Source organism: Halichoerus grypus, chromosome 2 (genome assembly GCF_964656455.1).
Source record: "Halichoerus grypus chromosome 2, mHalGry1.hap1.1, whole genome shotgun sequence".
In the NCBI taxonomy this organism is placed as follows: domain Eukaryota; kingdom Metazoa; phylum Chordata; class Mammalia; order Carnivora; family Phocidae; genus Halichoerus; species Halichoerus grypus.
Window position 1 is genome coordinate 168539716 of NC_135713.1, and position 12366 is coordinate 168552081.

The following is a 12366-nucleotide window of genomic DNA, read 5'->3' on the forward strand; positions in this document are numbered from 1 at the left end:
GACTTTGGGTGTATTTTGGTCTGTTAAAAGAAAGTGCCTCCCAAAATTTTAAAGAAAGAAAAACTTATGGGGTGCCTGGGTGGCTCAGTCATTAAGCATCTGCCTTCGGCTTGGGTCATGATCTCAGGGTCCTGGGATCGAGCCCCGCATCGGGCTCCCTGCTCCACGGGAAGCCTGCTTCTCCCTCTCCCACTCCCTTTGCTTGTGTTCCCTCTCTCGCCGTGTCTCTCTCTGTCAAATAAATAAATAAAATCTTTAAAAAAAAAAAAGAAAGAAAAACATATGTACAAAAATAAGGGTTGATGATGAAGGGATGGAATATGACTGTAAAGATGAAAATTATAAAAAATTTTATAAAAGGAATTGATAAGTTGTTTGAAAAAAGAAAGAGGATTTAAAAAAAAAAGAAAAAAAAAGGGAGAGAATATGATCAGGCAGGAGACTAGAACAAAGCCATATACTAGAGATTTAGGGTATATTTTGATCTGTTAGAAGAAACTGTATCCCAAAATTTTAAAGAGAAAACAACTTCTATATATATGCCAAAAATAAGGGTAATTACTATGAAGGGATAGAATATGACTCTAAAAATGAAAAATAAAAATGTTTTTTAAAAAAGGGATTGATAAGAAGTTGGTTGAAAAAGGGAAAAAGAAAAATTCAAAAAAAAAAAAAAAGTTAAAAAATAACTTTGAAAGACTAAAGAATCATGGTAAAAAAGCCATGGATTTTATGTGCAGTATTCCCCTAGCGCTGGAGTTCTGCCGTTCTCACTGATCGGTAAACTTAGTCTTGGCTGGCTGTTCTCGCTGATCTTCTGGGGGAGGGGCCTGTTGCCGTGGTTCCCAAATGTCTTTGCTGGAGGCGGAATTGCCCTGCCCTTGCCCGGTCCGGGCTAAGTAATCTGCTCGGGTTTGCTCTCGGGAGCTTTTGTTCCCTGCAAGCTTTCCCTACAGCTTTGTAGGAGGAGAGTGAAAATGGCGGCCTCCCAATCTCCGCCCCGGAGGAAACGAGAACTCGGGGCCCCACTCCTCAGTGTGCCCCCAGAGAAAAGCAGTCAGTCAGTCCCGTCTCCCCAGTCTGCGGCCGCACTCCGTGTTCACCCGGCCTGTGACCGAGCATTTTTATCTCTGGCACCCGACCCCGGGTGGAGTCTCCAAACCCAGCAGATCCCTGCGGTGCGCTCCCGTGCCACTCCTCCCAGGGGAGGAAGGGGAGTCTCCCTGGATCTGCCGCTTGTTGGGTCCCTGCTGGAAGAACAGTGGCCCGACTGTGCCGCGGATCACGGTTTATGGCAACCCCGAGCTGAGAGCCCGCGCCTCGGCTCCGGTCTCTGCAGCCGGCTTCCCCGCTCCGATACCTGGGAGCTCTGCCGCACTCAGGCACCCCCGGTCTTTCTGTGACCCCGAGGGTCCTGAGACCACACTGTCCCAGCAAGGGTTCCACCCCCCTCTTAGCCACTGGAGCGACGTCCCTCAGCGGAGCAGACTTCTAAAAGTTCCGATTTTGTGCTCCGCGGCTCTATCACTTGCCAGAAGCGGCCCACGGAGGCCCCCTCCCCCGCCGTCTATCTTCTCGAATATCGCCTTGGATTCACTTCTCCGCATATCCTACCTTCCAGAAAGTCCTCTTGTTTCTGTTCAGAGAGTTGCTGCTATTCTTTTCTTCCTTCTCCTGTTGAGTTTGTAGGTGTTCAGAATGGTTTGATTCCCATCCAGCTGAATTCCTGAGACCAGACGAAATCCAGGTCTCCTACTCCTCCGCCATCTTGCTCCGCCCCCTCAATTTGAATGACTTTTAATGTTTTTTCTTTTCTTTTTCTTTTCCTAAATGTTCTGCCTAGAACTTCCCTAGTAATGTTGAAAAGAAGTGGCAAAACTAGGCATCCGTATCTTGTTCCTACTAGGAGAAAAGCTTTCAGTCTTTCACTGTTGTGAGTGTGATGTTAGCTGTGGTTTTTTATATATGGCTGTTATCATGTTGAGGAAATTTTCTTCTATTCCTAGTTTATCCTAACCGTGCTGTTATCATGAGAGGGTGTTGAATTTTGTCACATGTTTTTTCTACATCAATTGTAAGGATCATGTGAGTTTTTTTCCTTCATTCTACTAACATGGTATATTTTATTGATTGAATTTTGTTGTTGAACCTATTTTATGCTCTACAAATAAAGCTCACTTGGTCATGGTGTATAATCCTTTTATATACTGCTGAATTTGGTTTGCTCATTCTTCTTCAGGATTTTTTCATCAATATTTTTAGGGATATTGGTCTGTAGTTTCCTTGTGTTTTTGTTTGGCTGTAGTATTAAGGTAATGCTGGCCTCATGAGATGAGTTAGGAGGTGTTCCCTCTCCTTTAAATTTTTGGAAGTGTTTGAGAAGGATTGGTATTAATTGTTCTTTAAATGTGTGATAGAATTCACCAGTGAAACCACCTTTCCTGGGTTTTTCTTTGTTGGGAGGTTTTTGATTACTGATTTAATCTCCGTACTAGTTCTAGGTCAATTCAGATTTTCTGTTTCTTAATGAATCAGTTTTGGTAGATTGTATGTTTCTAGGAATTTGCTCATTTTGTCTAAATTATCCAATTGTTGGCATATAATTTTTCATAGTATTATTTTATAATCTTTTATTTCTTTAAAAATAGTAATGTTCTCACTTTCAGCTCCGATTTTTGGTATTGTGGATCTTCTGTCTTTTTTTCTTAATCTAGCAAAAGGTCTCTCAAATTTCTTGACCCATTAAAAGAACCACCTTTTGATTTTGATATTTTCCTATTGTTTTTCTATTCTCTGTATTTGATCTCATCTTTATTATTTCCTTCCTTCTGCTAGCTTTGGATTTAGTTTGCTCTTCTTTTTCTAGTTCCTTAGGTTATTGAATTGAGAGCTTTCTTTTTAATGTGTTTCCAGCTATAAATTTTCCTCTTAGCACTGCTTCCACTGCATCCCATTTTTGGTGTTGTGTTTTCACTTTGATTTATTTCAAGATATTTTCTAACTTTCTTTGTGAATTTTTTTTCTTTTATCATTGGTATTTAATTTTCATGTGATTGTGAACTTTCCAGTTTTCCTTCTATTGCTGATTTCTGGTTTCATTGTGATCAGGAAAAATATTTCTTTCTTCTTTTTTTTTTTTTAAGATTTATTTATTTGACAGAGAGAGCACAAGCAGGGGGAGCTACAGAGGGAGAGGGAGAAACAGGCTCCCTACTGAGCAGGGAGGCAGATGTTGGGCTCGATCCCATGACCCTGGGATCATGACCTGAGCTGAAGGCCAACTCTTAACTGATTGAGCCACCCAGGTGCCCCAGGAAAAATATTTCATATGATTTCAGTCTCTTTAAATTTATTAAGACCTGTTTTGTAGCCTAACACATGGTCTATCCTAGATATTGTTCATGTGTACTGGAGAAGAATATATATTCTGCTGTTGTTTGATCAGTTTAGCTTTTGACACATTATATTTGAGAATACATATAAGTGGAGATGCAAAATTTTCACTTAGGAGAAAAACAGAGGGAGCAATTTGTTAGTGAGCTGCAAAGAGGGCTTGAGATCACAAGAATGGATAACTTTTTGTGAGGAACAGAATTTATTTATTTATTTTTTATAGATTTCATTTATTTATTTGAGATAGAACAAGAGAGAGAGAGCACAAGCAGGGGGAGCAGCAGGTTCTCCACCAAGCAGGGATCCCGAAGTGGGGCTCGATCCCAGGACTCCGAGGTCACAACCTGAGCTAAAGGCAGATGCTCAACCAACTGAGCCACCCAGGCGCCCCAGAACAGATTTTATTTAGAGCAATAGAACAGCCTTAGGTATATCCTTAGTTGGAAGGCTAAAGGTTGAATATAGCCTGGAGTTTAGAAATATTTAAAAAGAGAATATAATCAGCTGAATTCAGGGTTGAGAAATCAACTACCTTGTTTAGGAAAGACCGTGTTCCTTTAATAATTCAACAAAGAAAGTGAAGAACAGATTCTATTTTTTTTTAGATTTGAGAAACATGTAAATGATGACAACTACTTAAATTGTGAAATTAAAAATTGGAAATATCAATTATGTAGTTTTAGAATATAATTTTTAGAGGCTGATAATTAGACAAGTCTGAAATGTTAGAAACTGCACATTAATTAACTAGAAACTTCTTTCTATATTTGAATTCTATAGAAGTTGTTTTTGGACAGTCTACGAAAAGCACTTGCCGGCCATGGAGGAAGCAGGCAGTTGACGGAAAGTGCTGCAATTGCCTGTGTCAAACTGTGTAAAGCAAGTACTTACATCAACTGGGAAGATAACTCTGTCATTTTCCTACTAGTTCAGTCCATGGTGGTAGATCTTAAGGTAATATGCTTGTTATTTCTTTACTACAAACTTTAAGAAAACTAAAGGAAAAATAAAATTCTAGTAGTGTATTATTATGCTAGATCATTGTCAAAGATCATTGCTAATGCCAGAGGTCTGAATCATCTTAGATGGTAAGTACATAAGACCTGCTTTTGTTGTTTGTGTTACTCAGACTAAATTGGCTTAGAATATGATGAAAACACAGAATTAACTGGTTTTCTTAAGTTATCATAAATATTCAGACTTGGTTTTAAAATAATGTAGAATTTAGGGCCTAAAAAGAACCATATCTGGTATAGTAAGAATTTTATCAGAGTGATGAACCACATTAGTGCTTTGTGCTTCTTCTGGCAACTGAATGTTATTTCCATGTATGTGGATATTGTGTTGATATTATTAAATACTAGTAAAAAAAATAACTGCATGATTGTTTAAAGGCTTTTGTTTTCTTTTGGGATTTTCATAGAACCTGCTTTTTAATCCAAGTAAACCATTCTCAAGAGGCAGTCAGCCTGCAGATGTGGATCTAATGATTGACTGCCTTGTTTCTTGCTTTCGTATAAGCCCTCACAACAACCAACACTTTAAGGTGAGAGCATTGGTTTTTATCCAGTTATGTTTACTGATGCTGTTGATCTTTCTTTATAAATATAAAAAGACTAGAAAGGTCAATTGGTATTTCTCAATATTATATATTAATGTTAATTTTAAGACCTTAAGAATTTATTCTGTTTTTTAAAAACTTTTTTTTCTTTCATGTTTCTCTTTATCCTCATTTGTGTTGAATATTTTTCTCACAGAAATAATATACAGTTTTTTCCTTTGCCTGTGTAGATCTGCCTGGCTCAGAATTCCCCTTCTACATTTCACTATGTGCTGGTAAATTCACTCCATCGAATCATCACCAATGTAAGTCCAAAAGGTATTGCTAAATTACTTAAAATTTTTTTTCTTCCTTTCTTTACTTTTTTATTTCTTTTTAAGAAAGACATTCTTGGTTTATAAAAGGTTTTGAACTTAGATGTATGGTATAGGGAGATTTCTCATAGGTGATTATATCTAGTAACTGATATACAATTATATTTTTCATATTCAATTTGACCTGAGAGCCTTTATTGAGAAAAAAGGAGTTAATAGGATCCTTTGGAAAGATTAAACCTAAAATATTTTATTTGCATCAAAAGCCCTTGAGAACAGTGCTACTGAGAATATAATTGAACATTTCATCCCAAACTCTTTAAATATTATTTTAATACTCCTAGTCTTTTCCCAGCATTTGGTATATTCTGACTTGTCACTTTACCATTTAAGTTAAAAGTAGTAACTATTTATGGTGTAGGCCAGTATGGTGCATTTTAAAAATGGTAAGATCATATTTGATTGTACTTTTTAGTCCTCCTTAAATAAATGAAATATTAGCACACTTAAATGGAGGTATTGACATGATACAAAAGCGTATCAGACAAAATAAGCGAGCTCATTAAAAGGTGCTTGTGAAACCTTCGACTCTGATGTGAATACATTAAGTAGAATGATAATGAAACCTTATCAGATTTGGACCATGAAGTTTTAACTATTTGACCGTTACAGAGTCTCAATGAAGACAGTTTTGGAAATACTTTGTCTTGAAATCACATGAAGTTTTTCTTAGATATTTGGACTACAAATCTTAAAAATTCTGCCAAATTCTGTTCTTCTGGTTAGGAACAATAATATTTTGAAGGTTCTCAAGCTCTACTTTTATTCATTTATGTGTAAATTGGTCAACTTTTTCTTTTTCTCCCTTAAAAGGGGCTTTATTTATTTGTCTATTTATTTTTTGGTGGGCAGCAAAGCAAGGTTTATGAGTGATAGTACAAAGCTCCTAAAGAGGGAGGGGACCTGAAAGGGTTGCCTTAAAAAGGGCTTTACTGAGGTATTTTTGTCCTCTTTAAAATCAAATTCCATTTTTAAGAGTGTATCTCTGATGAGTTAAAAATTCCTCCCCACATTCATTTGCCTTGGATGTGTTTAATTAAACCAAATTCTGCCTCTTCCCTTCTCTTCTCTTCTCTTCTCTCCTCTCCTCTCCTCTCCTCTCCTCTCCTCTCCTCTCCTCTCCTCTCCTCTCCTCTCCTCTCCTCTCCCCTCCCCTCCCCTCCCCTCCCCTCCCCTCCCCTCCTCCTCTTTTCTCTTCTGTTTTTTAGAGAGGGAGGGGCAGAGGCAGAAGCAAAGAGAGAATCTTAAGCAGGCTCTATGCCCAGCACGGAGCCTAACACAGGGCTCCATTTCATGACCCAAGCTGAAATCAAGAGTCGGACGCTTAACCTACTGAGCCACCCAGACGCTCCTGTTTTCTCTTCTTTTATCCATTCCTGCAGGGGAAAAATAACTCTAAATCTATGTAGTGACACATTTAGTTTTTCTCAGTGGGGTGCTAGTAGCATTTTGGGCAGGGCAGTTCCTTGTTGTGCAGCACTATCTTGTGCATTGCAAGACGCCTAGTATCCCTGATCCTCATTTCATTAAATGCCATTTGGGCCACTTCCCTCCTCCCACCCCCAGACATTATGAACAACTAAAATGCATTGAGGGAATGATATGTTGCTCAATTGAGTATCTGTGGGTTAAATTATAGGTATAAATAACATGAGATGTTATTTATCCCAAAAAGGGAAAGCTTAATGAATCTGATTGCAGATAAGGTATGTTTGTATTAAAAATTAAAAAAATTTTTACTTTACTTTTGCCAGGGTAGTGAACCCCAAGACATTGTATCCTCAATGTTTATTTTCAAGGCCATTTTAAGGAAAAAAAAAAAAAAGAAAAAGATGATTTCCCCCCTCAGGTTTATGTTTAATTCAGAATTAAAATATTATTATTTTTCTCCTTTAACTTATAATACTAAAAGCATTCCATTTATTACAGTGGATGGTTTTACATAAATGCTTAAAACTTGTATTAAATAAACCCAAGTATATACTTCTTTGATACTTTGTGGCTAGTTACTTTAATTGTGAAATATTTTTGTCTACAATTGAATATATAGAGCACTTTCAAGCATGGACTTGGCACTGCTGTAAGTGGCTGAGCTGCTCCTTTGTGGGTTTAAAGCATGCCTGGAGTGGTACTTCATGCATGCCTCAGTGTATATGGTGAAGTGGTTGTGCATCCTTCTGTACTCCGATGAGTACTGCATGTGTGAAGGTGGAGTGTGTCTGTACCAGAGGTCACGTCAATAAGAAGTCTGTTTTTATAAAGAAAAACCTATGTTGGCTAAGTTTTAAAATACTCAGCATCAGTAACCTTTAATGAATAGCTTGACAAAAAGCATAAATTTGAGTCTAAAGTATCTTAAAGCTATACTTTAGATGATGATACTTTATCATATTATAGAATGTTTGATAAATTGTTTCTTGTTAGGATTGGTTTTTTTCTTTCCTATGGTTTGAGGCTAAAAGATATTGAATCTGAAGTACTTTCTGACTGAAAGGACTATTCATAAAGTAACTATGCAGATTTATGGAATTGACCATTACAGAGTCTCACTGAAGACAGTCATGGAAATACTTTGTCTTGAAATCCCATGAAGTTTTTCTTAGATATTTGGACTCCTAAACTTAATTTATTCTTAGTGTAAGATTTCCTTTTTATTGATTCTTGGTTCAGTACACCTCATAAGTTCTTTTCTTCCATGGTTCTTTAGCCAGATTCACAGATTTTGTTTCTTACTGTCACATTGTCAAGTAAAAGTTTTTGATATGTTTTTGAGGGTTATTTAGAATTGATAGTGGTTTGCAGTTTTGTTTTCTTTCTGGGAAACATATTCATACTCAGTTCATAAGTACAGTGTTTAGATCTAAAATATTCTGTTTCTTCCTAAGAAATCTGAAAATCTGTTGACTATTTGAATTTTATTATATTGTAGGCTTTTGTCAGCTTTGAAAATGGTACTCAGAGTACTGTCACTTTTTTTATTATGGCATGCTATAAGAGATGAATTATAGTTATAAGATCTGTGTTATGTACTTAATCTTTATTGGGTTCCTTTAGGTTAAATTAGGTATGTTGTTAAAATTGGGAAATTAAAGAAATAGTAATACACATATGTGACCCAGATATCTTAGCAATCAGTGGAACATGCCGTAGCTGTACAGTACTTGGTATTCTGGTTTTTTCCTTATGGCAGTTGTAGTTTCCTTATAGATAGCTCACATACTGAGAATGACATGATCTCTTCCTCCTGAGAGTTTGGATAAATTCTCTCCAAGGCACTTGAAAATTTATTTAAGTAATCTCTTGAAGAATTGCCATAGTTTGCTCATACTATGTACTTGTAAAAGTATTGCCATTTGTTTGGCAATAAACTTAGTGTTTTCAAGGAGGAAAAAAAGGAATGTCTACTTTAGTTGACTAGTTTCAGAAGAGACACATTTAGTAACTGCTTAAAACACTATAATTTTTGCCAACTACATGATGCCTAGTTTTTAGTGCATAATTTATTTGAAAGTGTATCTTTAACTTTTACATTAAAACGAATATTTATATTATGAAAAATGGCACTTATGACAATCACTAAATCTTAACTTAAAATCATGTTATTTTATAGGATGCATCTCGTACGGTGATATGATTTCAGTAACTATCGATATAGCATAATAGTTTGGATAGGATGTTATATGGGATGCATCTCTCTTTAGTTATTAGTTTCTGACAAGATATTATGGGGTCAGGAGAATGAGTAGTAGGACCCTTATCTCAGTGCATTTTGTGATCATTCAGCCTTTGTTATTTTAAGCTGATTAACACAAGCTGTATAAATTTGTAACTATATGGAAATCAAGCTGTGTTGATTGCTTGGGCAAGTCAAATGACTAAATTGACCAAAGTTTAAAGAGTCCATTATATAACCAAACTAAAATCTGATAGTTTGTTAGGAATTCGCTTAAAGAAAGTAAGAGTTGGGGGAATAGCAGAAACAACCACATTATCCAAAGAGAATTTATTTCTTCCCTCACAGCTTTTGGGGGCCCTTCCTATAAATAAGAGTTCAGTATTCAAATTGTGTATTTTAAGTTGATTGTATAATTTACTATCCAGTACTTAGAGTTTATAATCTAATTTTAGGTTAAGGTAATATAACTTGATGCTACCTAGAATATTCTTAGAATTATGGGTGAAGAAATCAGAAGTTGAGAATTTAGCTTCATTTTGGATAAGAAGGAACCTGGGAATAGGGTGTGATGCTCTTAAGTCCTCTTCCTGTGCTAGTTCAGTCATTCTTTCCGGTGCTTCCTATGGAGCCGGGAGTGTAGTAAGCTGGAAGCCTATGTCTGAAGTCCCATGCCTTGTATAATCTCCATATGGAGTGAAAATTCATCCATTTTTGTATTAACTGCTAGACTTTATAGCTTTAGTGATTTTCATAACATAGTAATTAATTTTAAAGTTAAATTAGGCACTATTCAAATAAAATAGGCACTAGAAACTAGAACCAAAGCTAAACAGGTGAGACTGAAATAGACAAATATTTACATAAAATTATTACCTTTAAATCTATTTAGGTATGATCCGTTTGTCTTTGTGGTGATCATTAGTCTTTTTGTGTATTGTACCATCATTGCATATCAATTTAAGATTATAGGTTTACTAATAGTTTTATCTCATTTACTAATTTTGTGTTGTACTTATCATTGTTGTTTGTAGGCATATAAGTGATGGTTTGCCACATGTTCCTTCAACATTGTGTTGAACCACTAATCTTTTTTAAAGCTTTGATAGTAGCATTCTTACGTGGGAAAATATATACTATCTATATATGCATATGTTTCTGAATGTATAAAATGTTAAACTTAAAAAAAGAAGATTGGCTACAGAATTAGCTCTCTAAAGACTTTCTCAGATTCATTAGCTTATCAGTTAGAAAAGACAGTCTCATGCTCATGCACATGAGGTGGCAATTTGTCTCATGTTCATTATTATATTTTAAAATAAATATGGGTTAGTGTTTGAATTAAAGATATTATTTGAAGACTTTGGAAATCATGGTGTGTGTTTGCATGGTATTAGAAAGTTTTTCACAGAAGGATAAAACGTAAGGCTACAGTGTTAACCAGAGTGTATGACTCATGCAAATTTTACTTTTCGTCTCTTATGGTCTCTGTTTTTCTACAGTCTGCATTGGATTGGTGGCCTAAGATTGATGCTGTATACTGTCACTCAGTTGAGCTTCGAAACATGTTTGGTGAAACACTTCATAAAGCAGTGCAGGGTTGTGGAGCACACCCAGCAATACGGATGGCACCGGTAAGATTCATCATGAATTTGAATCCCACCTTCTCCCTATTGCATTTTCAGTGTGTCTATCCTATTCCTGTTTTTTTTGATTTTTTTAGAAAATCAAATGAGCCCCTTCTTTTCTATAAGTATGGTATGTTGTATACCGCAGTATTGTTGCAATGCTAGTCCATGGTGTTTGTTTTTCACTATTTCAGTGGGTTGAACTTAATTTTCTTAGAGAAATTTTCTCACAAAATGCTGTTAAAATCTTAAATTTCCTTCCTTCCTTCCTTCCTTCCTTCCTTTCTCTTTCTTTCTTTCTTTCTTTCTTTCTTTCTTTCTTTCTTTCTTTCTTTCTTTCTTTCTTTCTTTTCTCTTTTACTTTGTTTTTCCTGTAACTTTTCCTAATAAATCAAAATATTTTAGTTTATTTCTCATCTTTGGGGATGAGTAAGGGAAGCCTGACTCCTGGGTTAGAGTGAATGTTTCTACTAATGCACGGTTTTTGCCCATTGGATGCTGAACATTGCACATAGGAAATTAGAAATAAAATTAAACATTTTTATTTAAAATAAAAGTATTTCATGTTTCAGCAAATATGCTTTGTGTGTTTAAAAATGATAGGCACTTTGATATTGAAGTTTGTGTTTAAACTTAGTAAAAGGAGTGTTTTAAATCTGTTTAAAATTTAAACAGATAAATATTCTTAAATGGAATTTTAAAACTTATATGGAACCAATTTAAACAGACAATTACAGATTGTAGAAGTCATTTCTTGGTATTTATGTATAGCAAGAGTATTACACATGGCAACTCTTGACATTGATTGGTGGTGCTTTGTCTTCTGCTTATTTTCTATTTTTATTGGCTGCTGTCGCTCACATGATCAGATGCCAACCAGTCACTGTTTTGCATGGCAGTGGGCTTCTGTGGCTGTAAGTATGACCCATTGTAACTACCTCAGAAAAGTCGTTGGTTTCTTTGACTTTTCTGTGTGTAGTTACTGTTATAGTCACATCATGTCATCTCAGATGAAAATGTAGCATGTTTTTACCTATTGGTTTTATCTAGTAAATTAGCCACTTCACATTTATAATTTAAACAGCTTCCTCCCTGGCATGCTTCTCTTTTCCCAAGTTCCCTTACTCAATAAAATATTTTGGTTTAATACAGTTACTGTTCACTCTTATGCAGTCATCCGTAATTGTTTCTGAGGATTATTTATCTCAGACGTTCAAGTAGAGAAGTTTGCTATACCATATATTTTGGGGTTATTTAGTCTAAAAAATTAGAGCCAAAGAACATGGCAATTATGTTTTATTAAGTAAAATAAATAAAATGCAAAGTTATTTTTAGTTGACTTTTTGTGATACCAAGTACTTAATTTTTTAGAAAATTGAAAATTTCACTCTAAGTTAATTGGAGATAAATTTTAAATGATAGTTACTTAAATGTCATTTAACTAGACATTTAAAAAGTTGTTTTGGGGGGCGCCTGGGTGGCTCAGTTGGTTAAGCGACTGCCTTCGGCTCAGATCATGATCCTGGAATCCCGGGATCGAGTCCCACATCGGGCTCCCTGCTCAGCAGGGAGTCTGCTTCTCCCTCTGACCCTCCTCCCTCTCATGCTCTCTGTCTCTCATTGTCTCTCTCGCAAATAAATAAAATCTTAAAAAAAAAAAAAAAAAAAAAAATAGAAAGTTGTTTTGGGAAATGACTTAAAATAAATTGTTTAACAGTTACTCATTCTAAATATCTT

The 12366-nt window shown here is 35.7% G+C and overlaps 1 protein-coding gene across 8 annotated transcripts in view; it reads left to right on the forward strand.

Moving 5' to 3' along the window:
- The window catches only part of NF1 (neurofibromin 1), a 282567-nt gene that overhangs the window by 89664 nt on the left and 180537 nt on the right, over positions 1-12366 (forward strand). For 6 of the 8 annotated variants that reach the window (XR_013446092.1, XM_078068156.1, XM_078068155.1 and 3 more), the window contains exons 9-13: positions 4174-4347; positions 4817-4939; positions 5185-5259; positions 7379-7408; positions 10504-10635. Coding sequence is in view for 7 of the 8 variants with exons in the window: in XM_078068156.1 (XP_077924282.1) it covers positions 4174-4347; positions 4817-4939; positions 5185-5259; positions 7379-7408; positions 10504-10635 (534 nt within the window). In the remaining variant the exon portion in view is untranslated. The remainder of the gene's footprint in view (positions 1-4173; positions 4348-4816; positions 4940-5184; positions 5260-7378; positions 7409-10503; positions 10636-12366) is intronic. The other 2 variants (XM_078068152.1, XM_078068154.1) reach the window with 1 other exon arrangement.